This window comes from Rhincodon typus, chromosome 46, assembly GCF_021869965.1.
Source record: "Rhincodon typus isolate 14 chromosome 46, sRhiTyp1.1, whole genome shotgun sequence".
Classification (NCBI taxonomy): Eukaryota; Metazoa; Chordata; class Chondrichthyes; order Orectolobiformes; family Rhincodontidae; genus Rhincodon; species Rhincodon typus.
In genome coordinates, this window is record NC_063377.1 from 10,216,140 (window position 1) to 10,237,141 (window position 21,002).

At 41.6% G+C, this 21,002-nt stretch overlaps 1 protein-coding gene across 6 annotated transcripts in view; it reads left to right on the forward strand.

Moving 5' to 3' along the window:
- Positions 1-20,483, forward strand: part of LOC109914407 (ankyrin repeat and death domain-containing protein 1A-like) — a 41,756-nt gene extending 21,273 nt beyond the window's left edge. For 3 of the 6 annotated variants that reach the window (XM_048620477.1, XM_048620482.1, XM_048620483.1), the window contains 5 exons: positions 126-224; positions 8,787-8,882; positions 15,437-15,638; positions 16,393-16,524; positions 19,207-20,483. In XM_048620477.1, coding sequence (XP_048476434.1) covers positions 126-224; positions 8,787-8,882; positions 15,437-15,638; positions 16,393-16,524; positions 19,207-19,283 — 606 coding nt within the window. In that variant the 3' untranslated portion in view covers positions 19,284-20,483. The remainder of the gene's footprint in view (positions 1-125; positions 225-8,786; positions 8,883-15,436; positions 15,639-16,392; positions 16,525-19,206) is intronic. The other 3 variants (XM_048620480.1, XM_048620479.1, XM_048620481.1) reach the window with 3 other exon arrangements.
- Positions 20,484-21,002: the final 519 nt, after the last annotated feature.

The following is a 21,002-nucleotide window of genomic DNA, read 5'->3' on the forward strand; positions in this document are numbered from 1 at the left end:
ACTTGATAGTGGGCCTACATGGTACCTGATGGATGTGCTGTGCATGAGCATTGCATGCAGCTTAGAGGAGCCATTGCTTTGGATATTGTCTATGTCACAGGTGCTGTTTTTCTCTCCATCTGCAGAAGCAGCAGAGTGCTTTACATCTGGCAGTGGAGAGGGGACAGTTCGCAATTGTGGAGATGCTTCTCAAAGCTAACATCAATTTACAGCTTCAGGATAAGGTGAGAAGGAGCAATACACTCCAAAATTTAACAGCGATTGGCACAATACACCTACCAACTTTAACATTCTGTCAGATTGTACGATGTGTGAGTGCTGCAAACACTAGGATAAGCTTCAGAGTTTTTACAGCATGGAAAGAGGCACTTCAGCCTATTGTGCCCACACAGGTCATCAATCATGAATCTATTGTCAACCCATTTTGCTGCACTTGGCCCATAACCTTGTATGCTGTGTCGGATCAAACGCTCATCTGAATACTACTTAAATGTCTTGAGGGTTCCTGCCTCTACCACCCTTTATGGGCAGTGAATTCCAGACTCCCACCACCGTCTGGTATCTGACTTCTTTCCCCCAATCCCCTTTAAACCTCCTATACCTTATGTTAAAACTGTCTCAAACATAGGGATGCTGGAGCAACTCAGCAGGTCTGGCAGCATCTGTGGACAGAGAAAATGAGTTAACAATTCAAGCCTAGTATGACTCTTAATACTTACAAAGACAGAAATGTGCCCCTTGGTTATTGACCCCTCTAGTAAGGGAAAGGGTTTCTCCCTATCCATTTGATCTGTGTCCCTCATACCTTTGTACACCTCCTTGCTCTTGTCACCAGTATCTTGACTAATAAGAGCAAGTATCTTGTATGCTTTCTGAACCACCTTATGTACCTGTTCTGCTGCCTTCAGGGATCTTTGGACATGCAAACTGAGCCTCCATAAGATAGAGGAGCAGAATTAAGTCATTCGGCCCATCAAGTCTCCTCCACCATTTGATCATGGCTGATATATTTCTCAACCCCATTCCTGTGCCACCACCCACCCAGTCTGCCGTAACCCTTGATCCACTTGCTGATCAAAAACCTCTCTATCTCTATCTTAAATACACTCAATCACTTGGGCTCCATAGCCCTCTGCAGCATTGAGTTTCACAGATTAACCACCCCCGGTTGAAAAAAATTCCTCCTCAGTTCTAAAGGGTCGTCTGTGGCTGTGCCCTTAAATCCTAGTCTCTCCTACTAGGATATGGGCCAAATACTGGCAAATGGGACTAGATTTATTTAGGATATCTGGTCAGCATGGTCGAGTTGGACCGAAGGGTTTCCATGCTGTACATCTCTATGACTCTAAGTTCAGCCATAGAGACATAGAGTCATTGAGAGACACAGGATAGAAACAGAACCTTCGGTCCAACTCGTCCATGCCGACCAGATATCCTAAATTAATCTTGTCCCATTTGCCAGCATTTGGCCCATATCCCTCTAAACCCTTCCTATTCATATACTCATCCTGATGCCTTTTAAATGTTGTAATTGTACCAACCTCCATCACTTCCTCTGGCAGCTTATTCCATACAAACACCACCCTCTCTGTGAAAAAATTGCTCCTTGAGTCCGTTTTAAATCTTTCCCCTCTCACTTTAAACCTATGCACTCTAGTTGTGGACTCCCCCACCCCAGGAAAAGACTTTGTCGGTTTACCCTATCCATGCCCCTCATGATTTTATAAACCCCTATAAGGTCACCTCTCAGCCTCCGATTCTCTAGGGAAAATAGCCCAGCCTATTCAGCCTCTCCTTACAACTCAAACCCTCCAAATCTGGTAACATCCTTGTAAATCTATCCTGTACCCTTTCAAACTTCATAACATCTTTTCTATAGCAGGGAGACCAGAATTGAATGCAGTATTCCAAAAATGGCCTAACTAATGTCCTGTACAGCTACAACATGACCTCCCAACTCCTCAACTCAATGCACTGTCCAATAAAGGCAAGCATACCAAATGCCTTCTTCACTATCCTATCTATCTGTGACGCCATTTTCAAGGAACTATGAACCTGTACTCCAAGGTCTCTTTGTTCAGCAACACTCCCCAGGACCTTACCTTTATGTGTATAAGTCATGCCCTGATTTGTCTTTCCAAAATGCAGCACCTCACATTTATCTAAATTAAACTCCATCTGCCACTCCTCAGCCCATTGACCCATCTGATCAAGGTCCCATTTTACTCTGAGGTAACCTTCCCTATCCACTACACGTCCAATTTTAGTGTCATCTGCAAACTTACTAGCCATACCTCTTATGTTTACATTTAAATTGTTTATATAAATGACAAAAAGCAGTGGACCCAGCACCGATCCTTGTGGCACCTGTTGGTCACAGGCCTGCAGTCTGAAAAGCAACCCTCCACCACCACCCTCTGTCTTCTACCTTTGAGCCAGTTCTGTATCCAAGTAGACAGTTCTCCCTGTATTCCATGTGATCTAACCTTGCTAACCAGTCTACCATGAGGAACCTTGTCAAATGCCTTACTGAAGTCCATATATATCATGGCCACTGCTCTGCCCTCATCAATCCTCTTTGCTACTTCTTCAAGAAACTCAATTAAGTTAGTGAGACATGATTGCCCATGCACAGAGCCATGTTGACTATCTCTAATCAGTCTTTGTCTTTCCAAATACATAAAAATCCCGTCCTCAGGATTCCCTCCGAGAACTTGCTCACCACCGATGTCAGGCTCACTGGCTTTTCCTTACCACCTTTCTTAAACAGTGGCACCACATTAGCCAACCTTCAGTGTTCCGGCACCTCACGAGTGGCTATTGATGATACAAATATCTCAGCAAGGGGCCCAGCAATCACTTCCCTAGCTTACCCACAGAGTTCTAGGGTACACCTGATCAGGTCCCGGGGATTTATCCACCTTTATGCATTTTATAACGTCTAGCACCTCCTCTGTAATATGGACATTTTCCAAGATGTTGCTATTTATTTCCCCATGTTCTCTATCTTCCGTATCCTTCTCCACAGTAAACACTGATGGAAACTACTCATTTAGTATCTCCCCCCACTGCTGTGCTTCCACACGATGGTGGCCTTGCTGATCTTTAAGGGGCCCAGTGCTCTTACTAGTTACCCTTTTGTCCTTGATGTATTTGTAGAATCCCTCTGGATTCTCCTTAACCCTACTTGGCAAAGTGAGTAATCTCACACTGATTCAATTTATGCTGCATCTACCATTGATTTGCCCACTCACCCAACCTGTCCAGATCATGCTGAGGATCTCTACATCCTCATCACAGCTCACCCTCCCACCCAACTTGGTATCATCTGCAAACTTGGAGATGTTACATTTTGTTGCCTCATCCAAATCATTAATATATATGGTGAATAGCTGGGGTCCCAGCACCAATCCCTGTGGTACCCCACTATTACTGCCTGCCAATTTGAAAAGGGCCCATTAATTCCTTTTCTTTGTTTCCTCTCTGCCAACCAGTTTCTTATCCATCTCAATACACTTCCCCCAATCCCATGCACTTTAATCTTGCACAATAATCTCCTACGCGGGACTTTGTCAAACGCTTTCTGAAAGTCCAAATATACCACATCAATTGGTTACCCTTTTTCAACTCTACTAGTTACATCTTCACAGAATTCCAACAGATTTGTCAAGCATGATTTTCCCTTCATAAATCCATACTGACTGTCTGATCCTGCCACTGCTTTCTAAATGCTCCTTGATAATGGATTCAAAAATTTTCCCCATTACCGATATTAGGCTGACTAGTCTACATTTCCCTGTTTTCTTTCTACCTCTCTTTCTGAATATTGGAGTGACATTAGCCACTCTCCACTCTGCAGGGACTGTTCCAGACTCTATAGAATCCTGGAAGATGACCACCAATGTATCCACAATTTCTAGAGCCACTTACTTAAGTACTCTGGGATGTAGATTATCAGGCCCTAGGGATTTATCCCTAGTTGTTGTATTCGCAGGAATATCTTCCATATGTATGGCTGTAATGTTATCCCTAATCAAAAATGCTATTTACCCTCCTCTCTTGCCCCCTTTCTATCCTTCCTATAGCAACTATACCTTGGAACATTAAGCTGCCAGTCCTGTCCATCCCTAAGCCACATCTCTGTAATTGCTTTGATATCCCAGTCCCTTGTTCCCAACCATGTCCTGAGTTCATCTGCCTTACCTGTTAGGCCTCTTGCATTGAAATAAATGCAGTTTAATTTATCAGTCAGTCCTACCTCGTTCTCTGCTTTGTTCCTGCCTGCCCTGACTGTTTGACTTACTCCTTTTCCCACCTGTACCACACTTTACATAGGTTCCCAACCCCCTGGCATATTAGTTTAAACCCTCCCCAGCTGCTCTAGCAAATACTCCCCTTAGGACATCAGTCCCAGTCCTGCCCAGGTGTAACCCATCCAATTTGTACAGGTCCAACCTCCCCCAGAACTGGTCCCAATACCCCAGGAATCTGAAACCCTTCCCTTTTCAGCCACGTATTCATCCGATATATTCTGTCATTTCTACTCTGACTACCCCCTTTCTTATTTGTCAATTCCATCCAAATAACTTCCCTGGACGTATCCCCGGGAATATCCCCACTATGTACAGCCAAAATGTTATCCCTAATCAAAAATGCCACCCTCTCTCCTCTGTTGTTTCCGCCAACATCCCATCCCCCCACCCCTTTCTATCCTTCCTACAGCATCTATACCCTGGAACATTAAGCTGCCAGTCCTGTCCATCTCTAAGCCACATCTCTGTTATTGCTTTGATATCCCAGTCCCTTGTTCCCAACCATGTCCTGAGTTCATCTGCCTTACCTGTTAGGCCTCTTGCATTGAAATAAATGCAGTTTAATTTATCAGTCAGTCCTACCTCGTTCTCTGCTTTGTTCCTGCCTGCCCTGACTGTTTGACTTACTCCTTTTCCCAACTGCACCAGTCTCAGACTGATCTTTCCTCACAATCTCCCAGGTATCCCCCCTTACTAGTTTAAATCCTCCTGAGCAGCTCTAGCAAATCTCTCCACCAGCATATTAGTCTCCTTCCAATTCAGGTGCAATCCGTCCTTCTTATACAGGTCACTTCTAACTCAGAAGAAGTTCCAATGATCCAAAAATGTGAATCCTTCTCTGCACCAGCTCCTCAGCCACGCATTTGTCCTCTCTGTCCTCCTATTCCTGCCCTCACTAGCTCCTGGCACCGGGAGTAATCCAGATATTACTACCCTACATTTTAAATGCCTGCTTAACTTCCTATATTCTCTCCTCAGAATCTCATCCCTTTCTCTTCCTGTGTTGTTTGTTCCAATGCATATAAAGGTCTCCTGCTGGTCCCTCTCCCCTTTGAGAATATTCTGCACCGTCTCCAAGACAATCTTGATCCAGGCACCAGGGAGGCCACACACCATTCTGATGTCGTGCTGTCAGCCACAGAAATGTTTGTCTGTACCTCTGACGAGACAGTCCTCTTTCACAATTGATGGCTTGGAACCTGATGTACCCCTCGTTACATTAGAGCCAGTCTCGGTACCAGAAACTTAAGCTGTCGATGGTACATTCCCCTGAGAGTCCATCACCCCCTACATTTTCCAAAACAACATGCTTGTTTGAGATGGGGATAGCCACAGAAGATTGCTGCACTACCTGCCTCCCTCTCCTACCTTTCCTGGACGTCACCCATCTACCTAACTGTATCTTCAGTTTATCTCCCTCACTGCAACTGCCATCATCAAACCCCCTTGCTCCTGTAAACTCCTCATTGCCTCTAACTGCTGCTCCAACCGATCCATGCAATCTGATGGGATTCACAACCAAACACACGCCCTGCAGACATGCAGCACGGGAGCTCAGTGGTTAGTACTGCTGCCTCACAGCACCACGGACCCGGGTTTGATTTCACCCTTGGGCGACTGGTGGTGTGGAGTTTGCACATTTTCCCCATGTCTGCGTGGGTTTCCTCCAGGTGCTCAGGTTTCCTCCCACAGTACAAAGATGTGCAGGCTAGGTGGATTAGCCATGCGAAATTGTCCATAGTGTTCAGGGATCATTGGGGGATGGATCTGGGTAGGATGCTCTGAGGTTTGGTGTGGACTTGTTGGGCCGAAGAGCCTGTTTCCACACTGTAGGGATTCTATGATGATCTATGATAATTCATCAGTAACATGGAAACTCTCCCTAATTTCCCACATCCAACAGGAAGAGCACATCGCTCTTTACACCTTAACAATCTACAGACCCAGAAAATAGTGCAATCTTACTGCTCTAAAAACACTACTCCAGGCTAGTTTAGTACCTATGTTTTTATATTTTTAAAGTTTAATCAAGAAACAGATCTCAATAAGAACATATAATTAAAGAAAATAACCCACTCTACTCACTATTGTAGATTTACAAAAAAAAACTGTAAGGTTACACTTTAAAACTAGCCACTTAGTTGCTCCTCTGCTGTGAGCCTCCCCACACAGGTTTCTCCAAGATCAGCTGTGAATTTCGCTGTTTGTTTATTTTCCTTAGAACAAAGTCCAATATCCAGAGATACTTGAAGCCAAACAGCAAAGGCAGCAGTTGTGCAGGTTATTGCTGGGTCAGACAGCAGTATAGGTTTCTTTCTCCATTTGAACCACTTCGCGTGTCTGTGTTCCTCCTTTTTTAAAGTGCCGTTGTTTTGATCTTTATTGTCCCCAAAGTTCCAAAACAATGCAACAACTTAAAAACAGTAATTAATGCGCCTAGAATTTTAGGAAATCAGCTTCAACAAAACACATCGATGAAGGTAGAGCAGTGGATGTGGTATATATGGATTTTAGCAAAGCATTCGATAAGGTTCCATATGGTAGGGTCATTCAGAAAGTAAGGAGGCATGAGATTCAGGGAAATTTGGCTGTCTGGAAACAAAACTGGCTGTCCAATAGAAGACAGAGGGTGGTAGTAGACGGAAAGTATTCAGCCTGGAGCTTGGTGACCAATGGTGTGCCACAGGGATCTGTTCTGGGACCTCTAGTCTTTGTGATCTTTATAAATGACTTGGATGAGGAAGTGGAAGGGTGGGTTAGTAAGTTTGCCGATGACACGAAGGTTGGTGGAGTTGTGGACAGTGTGGAGGGCTGTTGTAGGTTGCAATGGGACATTGACAGGATGCAGAACTGAGCAAAGAAGTGGCAGATGGAATTCAACCCGGAAAAGTGATTCATTTTGGAAGGTCGAATTTGAATGCAGAATACAGGGTTAATGGCAGGATTCTCAGCAGTGTGGAAGAACAGAGGGATCTTGGGGTCCACATCCATAGATCCCTCAAAGTTGCGACCCAAGTTGATAGGGTTGTAAAGAACACGTATGGTGTGTTGGCTTTCATTGGCAGGGGAATTGAGTTTAAGAGCCGTGAGGTTATGCTACAGCTCTATAAAACTCTGTTTAGACAACACTTGGAATATTGTGTTCGGTTCTGGTCACCTCATTACAGGAAGGATGTGGAAGCTTTAGAGAGGGTGCAGAGGAGATTTACCAGGATGCTGCCTGGACTGGAGGGCAGATCTTATGAGGAAAGGTTGAGGGAGCTAGGGCTTTTTTTCATTGGAGCGAAGAAGGATGAGAGGTGACTTGATAGAGGTGTACAAGATGATGAGAGGAATAGATAGAGTAGATACCCAGAGACTTTTTCCCAGGGAGGAAATGACTATTATGAGGGGGCATAATTTTAAGGTGATTGGAGGAAGGTATAGGGGAGATGTCAGAGGTAGGTTCTTTACACAGAGAGTGGTGGGCGTGTGGAATGCGCTGTCGGCATTGGTGGTGGAGTCAGATACTTTAGAGACTTTTAAACAACTCTTGGATAGGCACATGGAGGATAGTAAAATGTAGGGTATGCAGGGTAGATTGATTTTAGTTGGATAATAGGTTGGCACAACATCGTGGGCCGAAGGGCCTGTACTGTGCTGTACTGTTCTATGTTCAACACTGAACATACCTCGAAAATGAGTGTGCTGAACTGAAATTAAGCCCTCATTAAAAATGTGGGCTTGAACTTTGTTTAAAAACAATTATCCATAGTGAATGAGTTCCCACACAATGATCTGTAAATCCACACCTTGACTTTATTTGCTAGTGGTCCCAGTCATCAGCCTTGGTGACATGCAACATTATTTTACATCTTATTTCCTCATTGTAAAGAACCTGCAGTACATTTACTTACTTTCTCTGTTCTAGGGGGTGTCTCAATGACCCACCGATATAATTCTAGTGGTGTTCCTTACTGGTTGCTTGGCACTGTAGCCTGAATGACCTTAACTACAGCCAACAGAACAGTGATAAATTGTGCAAAATGAGTTTGCCATTCTCAGACAGATGAATATGTTTGAGGTCAATCATAAAATGAAATTCGATACAATATTGATAAATTTAATGGGAATTGCTATAAAAATCCAAGTTGCTAGCCAAGGTTAGTCATGGGTACCTGCCGTTTACTCCTTACAGGCTTCCTACCATTGGAACTATCCAATTAGTGGCTTAGGGTCCTATTCTTTCACGTTTCTTGCTGTTTCGGGAACATTGCTCTCTTATGTTTGTTGCCATTTTTTTTGTCACTTCTGTAGATATTGCCATCTGTAACTTTCCAACTGCAATCATTTAACTCAGCACAGATGAGGTGGGTGGGTGGAACTTATGACCTGCTAATCCTTGTAACTCAGCACCATTTAACCACTGAGCTAACGAAAAATGGAGAACCAAATGCCACAGTGACATGAAATGACTTCTGAATTCATCCATAGCAGGGGAAAACAGCGCTGGATCTCGCTGTGCGCAGCCAACATGCTGTGCTGATCGACATGATTATAAAAATGGAGAGGTTCAATGCAAGGAATCTGGTAAGGTGATTTGAGGCGCAGTGTGCTGTGACCTCTGTACTGTGACACACCAACTGAGGAGAGGAAGGGTGTGGATCAGACACTCTGGGTTATGGAATAATACACAAAAAGAAGTTAGTGTTGATCTGGGCGATGGTTTAGAAAGGAAGAGAAAGGACTTACATTATATAACTTATGATCTCTGGACAATAAAATAAATTTTAATATAGCAGTATCTAGTGTCAGGATTCAGGACTCACTGGGGTAGTGTACTGGAAGTCAATTCCCAGAGTCATGTCAAAATGTGAAAACTGGGTTAAATCACCAAATTGCCCAATTCTACCTGACAGTCTAATGCAGATTAAAAGAAAATAACACCAGTTATTTTGTTTCATTAACAAGAAAATATCTGTTTATCATAATTAAACTGTTTTCAACCGATTGCAAAGAAAAAACTTGAATTGCTAATTTATAACTTCATAACTCACACTTTTCAAATTCTCACATAAACGCACACTCAAAGAGACAAAAGTGTCATGGGTGGAGAAAGAAATCAAAAATCAGAGAAGCATGGTTCTGCACTGGATTACAGAAGTCGGTGAGTCCTGCAGGGATCTGTGATGGGCACTCAACTTTTTACAATTTGTATCAATGACTTCCATGAGGGGATCGAAGGTATGGTAGCTAAATTTTCAGATGACACAAAGACAGGTAGGAAAGTTTGTTGTGAAGGTAATGTAATAAGGATGTAGACCAACATAGATAAAGGGAATGGGCAAAAATCCGGCAGAAGGAGTATAATGTGGGAAAATGTGAAGTTGTTCACTTTGGCAGAACATTTAAAAAAGCAGAATGTTATTTAAATGGGGAGCAACTGCAGAATTGTGAAGTGCAGTGTTCTGGTATATGAGTGGAAAAAATTTAGTATTCAGGTGCAGCAAGCAATTAAGAAGCCTAATGGAATGCACTTCTTTATTATGAGAGGAATTGAACATAAAAGTAAAGAGGTTATGCTTAAGTTATGCGGGGCATTTGTGAGACCACATCTTGAATGCAGTTTTTGGTCTCCTTATTTACAGAAGGATGTAAATGCATTGGAGAATGTTCAGAGAAAGTTTTCTTTAATCCATTCATAGGATGTTGGCTGAATGACTGGACCAGCATTTATTGCTTGCTTGTTTACTAGATTGAAAGAATTGTAGAATTTTACAGTAAGAAGAAAGCAATTTGACCCATTGTGTTTGTAATGGCTCCTGAAAGAGTTATCCAGCTGATCCCACCCTCCAGCCTATCTCTGTAGCCCTCTAAATTCATCCCTTTCAAACATATATCCAGCTCTGTTTTGAAACCTCCTGTGGAATCTGCCTCCACCACTCTCCCAGGCAGCGCATTCCAAATCCTAACAACTTTATGAGTAAAGAAGTTTCTCCTCGTCTCACTTCTAGCAGCCTTGCTGACAATTTTGAAATTGTGATCCCTAAATACTGACATACCAATTAGTGAAAACAGAATATCCTTCTTTACCCTGTTAAACTTGTTCATAATCTTGAATGTCTCAATAAAGTCACTTCTTAATCTCCTCTGCTCCAAGGAGAATAAGCCCAATCTCTCTAATCTTTTGTTGTATCTAAATTCTGGTATTCTCTTATTCTCTTATTCCTGGTATCATTCTAGTAAGTCACCTTTGAACTCTCTTCAGGACTTTAACATCCTTCCTTAAATAAGGTGGCCAGAACTGAATACAATACTCCAAATGTGGTCTGACCAATGATTTGTAGAGGTGTAGCATCACTTCCTGGCTTTTAGACTCTATGCCATATTTATAAATCCAAGGATCATATAAGCCTTCTTAACAAGTATTTCAACTTGCCTGGCCACCTTCGAAGAATCATGCATGTGATCCCTGAGGTCCCTCTGCTTCTGTACTCCCCTCAAAGTTGTACCATTGAGCCTGTATTGACTGTCTGTGTTTATCTATCAAAATAGAATACGTTGCATTTCTCTGCATGAAATTCATCTGCCAGGTGTCTGCCCATTTGGCCAACTTGTCAATGTCGCTCTGAAGTTGCTCAGCATCATCCTCACGATTCACTATTCTCCCCAGCTTAGTATCATCTGCACTTTTTTGGGTCGGTGATGGCCTAGTGGTGTTATCGCTAGACTATAAATACAGAGACCCAGGTAATGTTCTGGGGACCTTGGTTCGAATCCCATCATGGCAGATAATAATCTGGTATTAAGAGTCTAATGATGATCATGAAATCATTGCCGATTGTCAGGAAAACCCATCTGATTCACTAATGTCCTTTAGGGAAGGATACTGCCATCCTTACCTGGTCTGGCCTACATGTGACTCCAGACCCAGAGCAATGTGGTTGACCCTTAACTGCCCTCTGGGCAATTAGGAATGGACAATAAATGCTGGTCTAGGCAGCGACACCCACATCCCATGAATTAATTTTTAAAAATTTTAGAGATTTTGCCCTCAACACCCATCTCTAAATCATTCCTCTAAATCAGTAAAAAGATCCCAACTCCAATCCCTGAGGAACACCACTTTAAACTCCTCTCCAATCTGAGAAATGCCCATCTATACTTACTCTCTGTTTCCTACCTTTTAGCCAACTTCGAATCCATTCTGCCAAGGACCCAATAATCCCAAACATTTCTAATTTGCTAACCAACTTGCCATGTGACACCCTATCAAAAGCTTTCTGAAAGCCCAAATATATAATTTCCACTGTAGTACTCTCATTCACTGCCTGTGTTACCTCTTTAAAAAACTCAATCAAATTTGTCAGACGTGACCCGCCCTTGGCAAAGCCAAGTTGACTGTCTAGTATTAATTTCCTCTAAGAGGATATTTGCCTTATCCCATATTATGGCCTCCATCAGTTTTCCCCCTATTGATGTTAGGCTGTACTTCCCCAGGTTATCCTTTGTCCCCTTCTTAAACAACAGGGCCACATTTGCAATGCTCCAGCCACTGGGACTAATCCTGTGTTCAGGAAAGCCTGGAGAATTTCTGTCAACAGCTCCATAATTTGCTCTCTTACCCCTCTTGGCAATCTAGGATGCACCCCATCCTGGAGTGCTGCCAGCCTTTTTAGCACCTCTTCTTTATCTATCACTATACTGCTCGATTGCTCAAAACCCACGTTTTCAACTGGGCCATTGTCACCATTATCTAATTTGGTAAAGACAAGCAAAATATCCACTTAGTACTTCTACCATATCCTTTGCTTCAGTGAGCAGCTTACTCTGCTTGTTCCTTAAGGGCCCCACTTTATCCTTCGCTAATCTTTTATTATTAATATGTTTAAAGAATATTTTACTATTTATTTTAGCACAGCCTGCCATCCTTTTCTCATACTTCGTCTTAGCCTCCTTCATTCTAGCCTTGGCTTCTTTCCTGCATTTGAGACATTCTTCCTGATTTCTATTACTATTATTATTCCAGCCTGCATCAGTTGCCTCATCTTTTTTCCTTACTTTCTCATCAATATCCTTAGTCATCCAGGGTACTATAGCTTTGGATACCCCATGTTTATTTTTCACGGGTATGTACCTAGCTTGCACCCTCTTCATCTCTCTTTTGAAATTCTCCCATTTTTCATCCACTGTTTTATCCACCAAAATGCATTTTTCTAATCTGGGATCTAAATCATTGACCACTTTTTATCCTTTTCCAATTTAATATTGAACTTTATTATGTTATGATCACTATATTCCAAATGTTCCCCATTCTGATGTTCTCCACTTGGCCTGCCTTATTTCCTTGGATCAGATGCAACACAGCCTCTTCCTGGTAGGACTGGAAATCTATTGTTCCAGAAAGTTCTGCACACATTACAGGAATTTTTCCTCTTCCATGCCCCACATTTTATCTTTTTCCCAGCCTACCCTAGGGTAATTGAAATCACCAACTATCCCAATCTTACTTGTCCTGCAAATTTCCATAATGTCTACAAATTCTTTCTTCTGCATCCTCCTCTATTTGGAGGTCTATAACGTTTAAAAGACATTTGGACAGGTGTATGGATAGGAGATATTCAAAGGGATATGGACTAAACAGAGGCAAATGGGAGTAGTTCAGTTTAGAAAACCTTGTTGGCATGAACAAGTTGGGTTGGAGGGTCTGTTTAGGTGCTGTATGACTCTATGTCTCTAAATAACCAATAAGATCATTGCTCTGTTCCTGTTTCTCACCTCTAACCATATAGATTCTAATTCAGAAGCTTCAAAATCTCCCCTCCCCATACCGTATCCCAAAACCAGCCCAGCTCGTCCCTGCCTCCCTAACCTGTCCTTCCTCCCACCTATCCCCTCCTCCCACCTCAAGCCCCACCCCCATCTCCTACCTACTAACCTCATCCCACCCCCTTGACCTGTCCGTCCTCCCTGGACTGACCTACCTCCTCCCTACCTGCCCACCTACACTCACCTTTACTGGCTCCATCTCCGCCTCTTTGACCGGTCTGTCTCCTCTCCACCTATCTTCTCCTCTATCCATCTTCTATCCGCCTCCCCCTCTCTCCCTATTTATTTCAGATTCCCCTTCCCCTCCCCCATTTCTGAAGAAGGGTCCAGGCCCGAAACGTCAGCCTTCCTGCTCCTCTGATGCTGCTTGGCCTGCTGTGTTCATCCAGCTCTACACCTTGTTAAGTATCTAGTTCTATACTGGCTTGAGCCACGTTTCCATCAATGCTACAATGTCATATCGCCCTAGAACAATTTCTGCTTCTAGTTTCCCAGTTTTGTTCACTCTACTCTGTGCATTCACATACATGCATTTTAACGCAGCTCATCTCTTTCTTGCCCATTGGAAGGTGATCATTTCTTTGTTCACTGTCAGCACTGAAGTCTTCCTTCAGTTCCTTTTCCCCCATTCACCATCTTCTCCCTTTTTTCCCTCTCTGGTACTTGCAAAATTATGCTTATTTGACAACCCACCCTCCCTGGCTTAAAAGTTTAAATCCACCCTCACTGCATTATTTACACTGTCAGCCAGGAGACTAGTTCCTTTTCTGCTCAGATCTGCTCATCTCTTCTGAAGAACTTTCTCCTTTCCCAAATATGGTCACAGTGTCCCAAAAATCTCAGCCCTTCCCTTCTACACCACCCCTCATGCATTTACCTCCCTGATCTGCCTTTGCCTAAATGGTGTAGTTTTGTGGTGTGATGCCTGAAATGAATGGTTATCTCATAAGGAAAGAATGGACAGCCTGGGCTTGTTTTCTTGAGAATTCAGAAGAGTGAAAGGTAATTTGTTTTGAAGTTGGTAAGATCCTCAATGATCTTGACAAGGTGAACTTGGAGAAGATGTTTCCACTTGTGAGTGAGACCAGAACTAGGGGACACTTAAAATTAAAGGTCTGCCTTTTAGGACAGAAATGACAGGAATTCGTTTTTCTCAAAGAATGGTACAACTTTAGAACTCTCTGCATTAGAAGTTGGGGAGGCAGGATCATGAATATTTCTAAGTCAGAGGTAGGTAGATTCCTGTTGGTAAGGGAGTCAAAGATTGTCTGGGTTAGTTGGGAATGTGGAATTCAGAACACAGCCAGATCAGCCATGATCTTACTGAATGGCACAGCACACTGGAGAGACTGAATAGTTTATTTCTGCTCCCAAATCATACATTTGTAACTGTTTGGTTGATGGATAATATTGGCCAGGATCTGGGTAAAATTTTCCTGACTCTGAATAATGCATAAGATTGTTTAAGGCCAACCAAGAAAGCAGACAGGATCTCTGTTTTATCTCAAAAGACAACACCTTGAACAGTGCAGTGCTGCTTTTCCAGGAAGAAAATATAGTTTAAAAAAACAGTAATACTTGAAAATTAATGTACTGCTGATACTGGTCCTCCATATTGAAGTATACAAGATGAGTTTGTCACTCATGGGTTTTACTGGTTTGTCCCTCTGGCTTGGTATCACTCTGGAATGCTAGTTTTGGTTTTGTGTTCAGGTCTCAGGAATAGGGATTGAAGTCATGGCCTTTTGACTGATGCAAAACTATTATCCATTGAGCTGCAGTAAACAGTGTTTGCTTCTCATTCCAGGAGATCAGAATCTGTGTGTTGATTCCTGTGTTTCCCTGACTAAATCTAGGCCAATCCTCACAGTGGAGCCTAGAGTAAATGCAGAAAATCTGACCTAAATCAGCTGCTGTTTTCAGGTCAGGTTGAAATGTGATGGTTCATGAGTTGTTTTTGGCTAGAAACCCATCAACTGAGAAAGGGAACTGATGAATATAAATGGATGTGAGGTTATATACAATATTTCAGTTGATTTATGTGATGTGAGAAAGGAAATAATTTGAATAGAGCTTTTTCAGGAGATTAAGCGACTGTGACATGCACCCAGTCATGATATTGTACACATCATTGTTACGACACTTACCATAGCAAGCAGCTTTTGTCAATTAGAGTGTACATAAGCCCTATACTAACTTAGTATGCTGCCCAATGCCCATTAACCTCCACATAAACCTTTCACCAGTTCCAATAACTACCGTCTATCTGACTGTGCCAGACTGTGATGGGAATATCCTTCTGCTCTTTTCCCTAGGATACTTCACAAGTTGCAGCTGAAGGACAGGGTGACTCTGTACTGGGTCTCCCATTCAACCATGTGCCGAATCTGAGTCATGTCCGGTCTGTGCTTTGGAACTTGGCCACAAAGCACCTCAAGCCAGGCGATTGGAAGAAGTTAGCAGAGCACTGGGATTTTTCCAAGAAACACATCAAAGCTGTGGAGACTCAGTGGACAGGTACATGAAACAAAGAGCAGAAGATTACAAGTAAAAAGTGGGGGATGTCTGTCAAATTTGGAAGTAACATTGGGACAACTGATAAAGAAAATAACGCTTTTAACAATGACTGAGAGCTGACCTGCTTTAGTTTAAGGTAGCCTGAGACTAACTGTGTGTGTCAAGGATGGGTATCAGTGGCTGTTGAGGTAATCACTGTCTTGAACATTACTCTGTTGATAAGTTCAAAGCCACATTTGTTGACAGCTAATTTCCCAACTTAGCTGCTTATTTGCTGTTTTTTTCTGTTTCACCATGTAAAAGACTGAAAAGATTTAAACATTTATGATCTTACAATGCCCTCATCAAATTCTCCCAGGTATGGCATGGGGTTAGATACAGAGCAAAGCTCTCCCTACACTTTCTGCTTGAAGTACTCCCTGAACAGGTACAGCATGGGGGTTAGATACAGTGTAAAGCTCTTTCTACATTGTCCCCATCAAGCACTCCTGGACAGATACAGCATTAGATTAGATACAAAGTAAACCTTGCTCTTAACTGTCCTCATCAAACACTCCCAGTGCAGAGACAGTACAGATTAGATTCAGAGTGAAAATACCTTTTGCAATGTTAGCATGTGCATTCCTGAGCATAAGGTGAGAAGGAGTAAAGATGCTTAATGAGTTAAAAAAAATCAAGTTTCAAATTTGTGTTAACATTGATCTGAATTGTCCCGAGGTGAGCCTTCCTCTGTTGATTTTCATTTTGTATGCAGGAAGTAACAGCTATAAGGAGCATGGTTACCGAATGCTGCTGATCTGGCTTCATGGGATTATCACCTTGGGCAAGCATCCCATCAAGGAGCTTTATGAGAGTCTGGTGAAGATCGGAAAAGCTGAAGTAGCAGGTGAGTATGACCTGGAACTGTTTTAAAGCTACAGGGCTGAAATACATTCCATTAGAATGGCCTAAATGAATTATGTGTCATCACAATCAATACTAGTCCACATCCTAGTTAATTATAAACTTAATGTAAACAATCCCATATTATTAGTCATTATGGTTAACGTTTGTCTCCCTTTTGGGAACATTTCTATGTCCTTGAAGCCACTGATTTTTATTGGATCCTAGTGTTTTTGGTATCAGTTGCTCTGCATTAACTTGTGTCTTGAAATTCCTAACAGTGTAATACCTAGGTGTTTCTGGGGAACAGGTGGTCCATTGAAATTCTACACAAAACGGGTGAATGGAAAGTGATTTAACCCAGTTTGACTGGGATTTTGTTTGATGAGTGTGATTTGGAAGGGATCTGATCGACTTAATTCTGTATTTTTTGTTTAATCTTTCTTGAGAGATTTGGGTGTCGCTGGAAAGGCCAGCATTTGTTGCCATCCCAATACTGCCCTTGAGCTAAGTGTCTTTCATAGCCATTTCAGAGGGCAGTTAAGAGTCAACCACATTATTGTAGGTCTGGAGTCACATGTTGGACAAACTAGGTTACTTTTGGCAGATTTCATTCTCTAAAGGACATTGATGAACAAGATGGATTTTTACAACAATTGGTGACAGATTACTAAAATGGTCTTTATATTACAGAATTATTAATTGCATTCAAATTTCTCCACCTGCTGTGGTGAGATTGAACCAACAACCCAGAATGTTAGCTTAGGCCTCTGGGATTATTAATCAAGTGATTTGATCCATTTGGATTCTGTATGATAATCACGAGAATTACAGAATTGTTATGGTGCAGTAAGAGGCCATTTGTGTCAATCTCCTGCCTTTTACCCATATCACTGCCCACCATTTCCATTTAAATAATCATCCAATGTTTTCTTCGTTGCCTCAATTGAACCTGCCTCCATAATCTTTTCAGGCAATTCATTTCATTCCCTAAGTACTTACTGTGACAAAGTGTTTTCTTGCAATACCCTTGATTTGTTTGCATATCATTTTAAATCAATGCCCTCTCATTCTTGTTCCTTTTACAAGTGAGAACAGTTTCTCCCTATCTACTGTATCCAGCTTGCTCATGGTTTTGAAAGCATCAATCAAATCTCCTCTCAGCCTTTTTCTCTATTCTCATAACTGAAGATTCTCATTCCTGGAACCATTCTTGTAAATTGCTTCTTCACTGTCTCCAGTCCATTCAAATCTTTCCTTTAAAGGGGTGCCAACAATTGTACACAATACACCATCTGAGGTCTAACAAGTACAAGTTCAACACCATCTCCCTACTCTTGTACGCTATGTTCCTATTAATAAAGCTGGGAATGCTGTATGCATTATTAACTGTTTTCTTCACTTGTCCTGCCACCTTCAATGATCTGTGAACATATACACCTAGGTCGCTCTGCTCCTGTACCCTCTTTGGAATTGTAGCCCCTAATTTATACTGTCTTTCAATATTCTTCTGAACAAAGTGCATCACCTCACACTTCTCTGCGTGGAACCCTGTCTGCTACCAACCTGTCCACCCACCAACTTGTCAGTATCCTTTTGGAGTTCTACTCTGTCCTTGTCACAGTTTACAATTCTCTCAAGTTAGCATCATCTGCAAGCTTTGAAATTTTCTCTGCAAATCTATATCCAGATCATCAATATTTATCAGGAAAAGCAAGAGTCCCAATACTGACCCCTGGGAAATTTGACTACAAACCTCCCTTCATCACAAAAAATATCCATTGGCCATTCCTGTCTGAGTAATTATTAAGGGCATATCCATTAGGATTGTACATGACAGGAGTAAATAGGCACCAGACTGTATGGATTCTGTATAATGGGGCTGATTTGGAAGAGAACTAGTCTAATGGAATTCTGTGAGAGGAGTGAATAAGAAGTGATCTGGTGTGAAAGCAGTTAAATAAAAGGGATCTGATATGTTAGGATTTTGTGTGATGAAAGGAAAGAGGGATTTGGTCCATTGGGATTCTGAATGATGGGAATAAATAAGAACTTGGTCCATTGGGATTCTGTACAATCAGATTGAAGAGATCTACTCTATTGGAATTCTGTATAATGGGTATGATTGGGAAAGGATCTGGTACATTCAGATCCTGTCTGATGGGCATTACTATAAAGAGATCTGATCCAGAGGGATTGAATACAATGGGCATGATTCGGAAGAGTTCTGGGCTTCTCACATTCTGTATGATGGGAGTGATTAGAAAGGAATCTGATCCATTGGGATCCTTCTGATGGGCATGATTAAAAAGGAACATTGTTTGTTTTGATTCCATATGATGAGGTGATAAGGAGGGTATCTTGTATACTGGGATTCTATATAATAAATGAATAGGTGTTCCATTGGTGTTCTGTATGATAATTGTGAATAGAGATTCAGTTTATTGGTGTTCAATATAATGAGTGAATGGGAAATCTGTGGGTCATTGGGATTCTGTAGGATTACAGTAAATTAGAACAGATCTAGTCTATTGGCATTCTGTGCGATGTGAGTGGTATGGTAGGGGTTTGATCTATTACATCACAAAGTTTGAATTATGTCAGTCTTACCTGGGATAGCAGTGCATTTTAAACTTTGAACATGAAATAAATTTTATATTATTCTTATGAATGTTTATTTTACCAGAACTGTCTTTGTTCAAACAGAGAAAATACGTAGACAGGCGAATACAGAGATGGATTCATCTCAGAAGTGCGAAGTGATGTGAGTGATGCTGAAGTCACAGGTGGAACTGCATCTATTACTGAATAATGTTCCTTAGCACTGTTTTTCTGAAATATCTTTCAAAACAAATTGACTTATAAGTAAAATATATTAAAACAAAGGCATGTCTCCCACACTCTTTGGCAGTAATAGTCTGAAAAATGAAACCATTTGAATTATGTAAGGACAGTGCTGAGGTGAGCAACCTACTGAGTTTGATTGGGTCTGATGGGTATAATTTTTATTTTTGAGAGGAATCAAGTATTAAAAAATTATTACGAGCTTTCTAACCTAAATTGATTAAATAAAGAGAGGTTGAATAAAAATGATAGTGAATTGCCTTTTGAATACAATTGCATTTCAACATCGATACAAGGAAGGGCTATTCTGTAACCCCTTGTGAAAATGTCCAGAACATCTCTGATAACTTCTAACTTGTTATATGTTACCTTGGTGTCCTAGCACTTAAAACTTCCACCAAAGCAAATGATCTGCCATCTATTAAGCAGAAATGAGTATTTCAGATTATTATCCTCTTTCCTGTTAAAGCAGAAAACAGCCTGAACATTTTGTTAAAAGTGAAATTTGTTGTTACAAGTGGATCTCGCCAGGATGCTTTCTGTAAATCACAACCTGATAACCAAGCTTCAGATACGAGCCTGCAGAACCAGGTCTGAGTTCTTCATCTGATTTCTCTCACTCAGCTTCAGATACGTTAATGTGTGAAGATACTCAGCAGCCTACATGTGAACATTCGGGATGGAACTTTGCTCAAGCCGATGCTGTACCGTCCTTGGGGTGTTTGATTGGGAAAGTGTGGAAGAACATTACTGTGTCTCTAACCCAGTGGTAGACCTGTCCTGGGAGTGTTTGATGGAGATAGTGTAGAGGGAACTTTACTCTTTATCTGACCCGAATCTGTATCTGTCCTGGGAATGTTTGATGAAAACAGTGTTGAAGGAGTTTTACTTTTTATCTAGCACTATGCTGTACCTGTCCTGGGAGAGTTTAAAGGGGAAAGTGTAGAGTGAGCATTACTCTGCACCATGGAATGGATTTAGATACATGATAAACAAGTGTTTGATGGGACAGGAAGGATAAGTTTATCCTGTATCTAAATCCATTCCATTCCAAAGTGATAATGTTTACATTAGTGCATTTTAAACTTTGAATATGAAATAAATTTTATATTATTCTTATGAATGTTTATTTTACCAGAATTGTGTTTGTTCACCTGGAATTAACCCTGGAATGATGTTCTCATCTAGAGCGAGCTTTGTGGTGTTTGCCATGACTGTTGGAAAAATTCCTATGGCTTTTTCTTATAAGGTTTAACATTTAGGGGAACGTTATTTGGTGTTTTCTTGGTGTCTTGTGAGGTTTGGTTTCTTCCCATGAAGTTTTGAAGTGTTTTAATCTGAGGAATAAGCACAAACCTGGATGGAATGCAGTCACAAAAATGGACAATAGGCAGCCTCATCGCTGGCCTGTTAACTCTATTAGGACTCAGGTTCTCTTAACAAAAAGAAAAACAGAAATTACTGGAAAAACTCAGCAGGTCTGGCAGCATCTGTGGAGAGAAAGCACAGTTAATGTTTCAAGTTCAGTGATCCTTCTTCAGAACTGATGGTAGCTATGAAAAGGTTAATATTTATGCAGAAAATGGAGTGGAGGGGTGGGGGAGAACAAAAGGATAGGTGGAAAGAGAAAGAAAAACA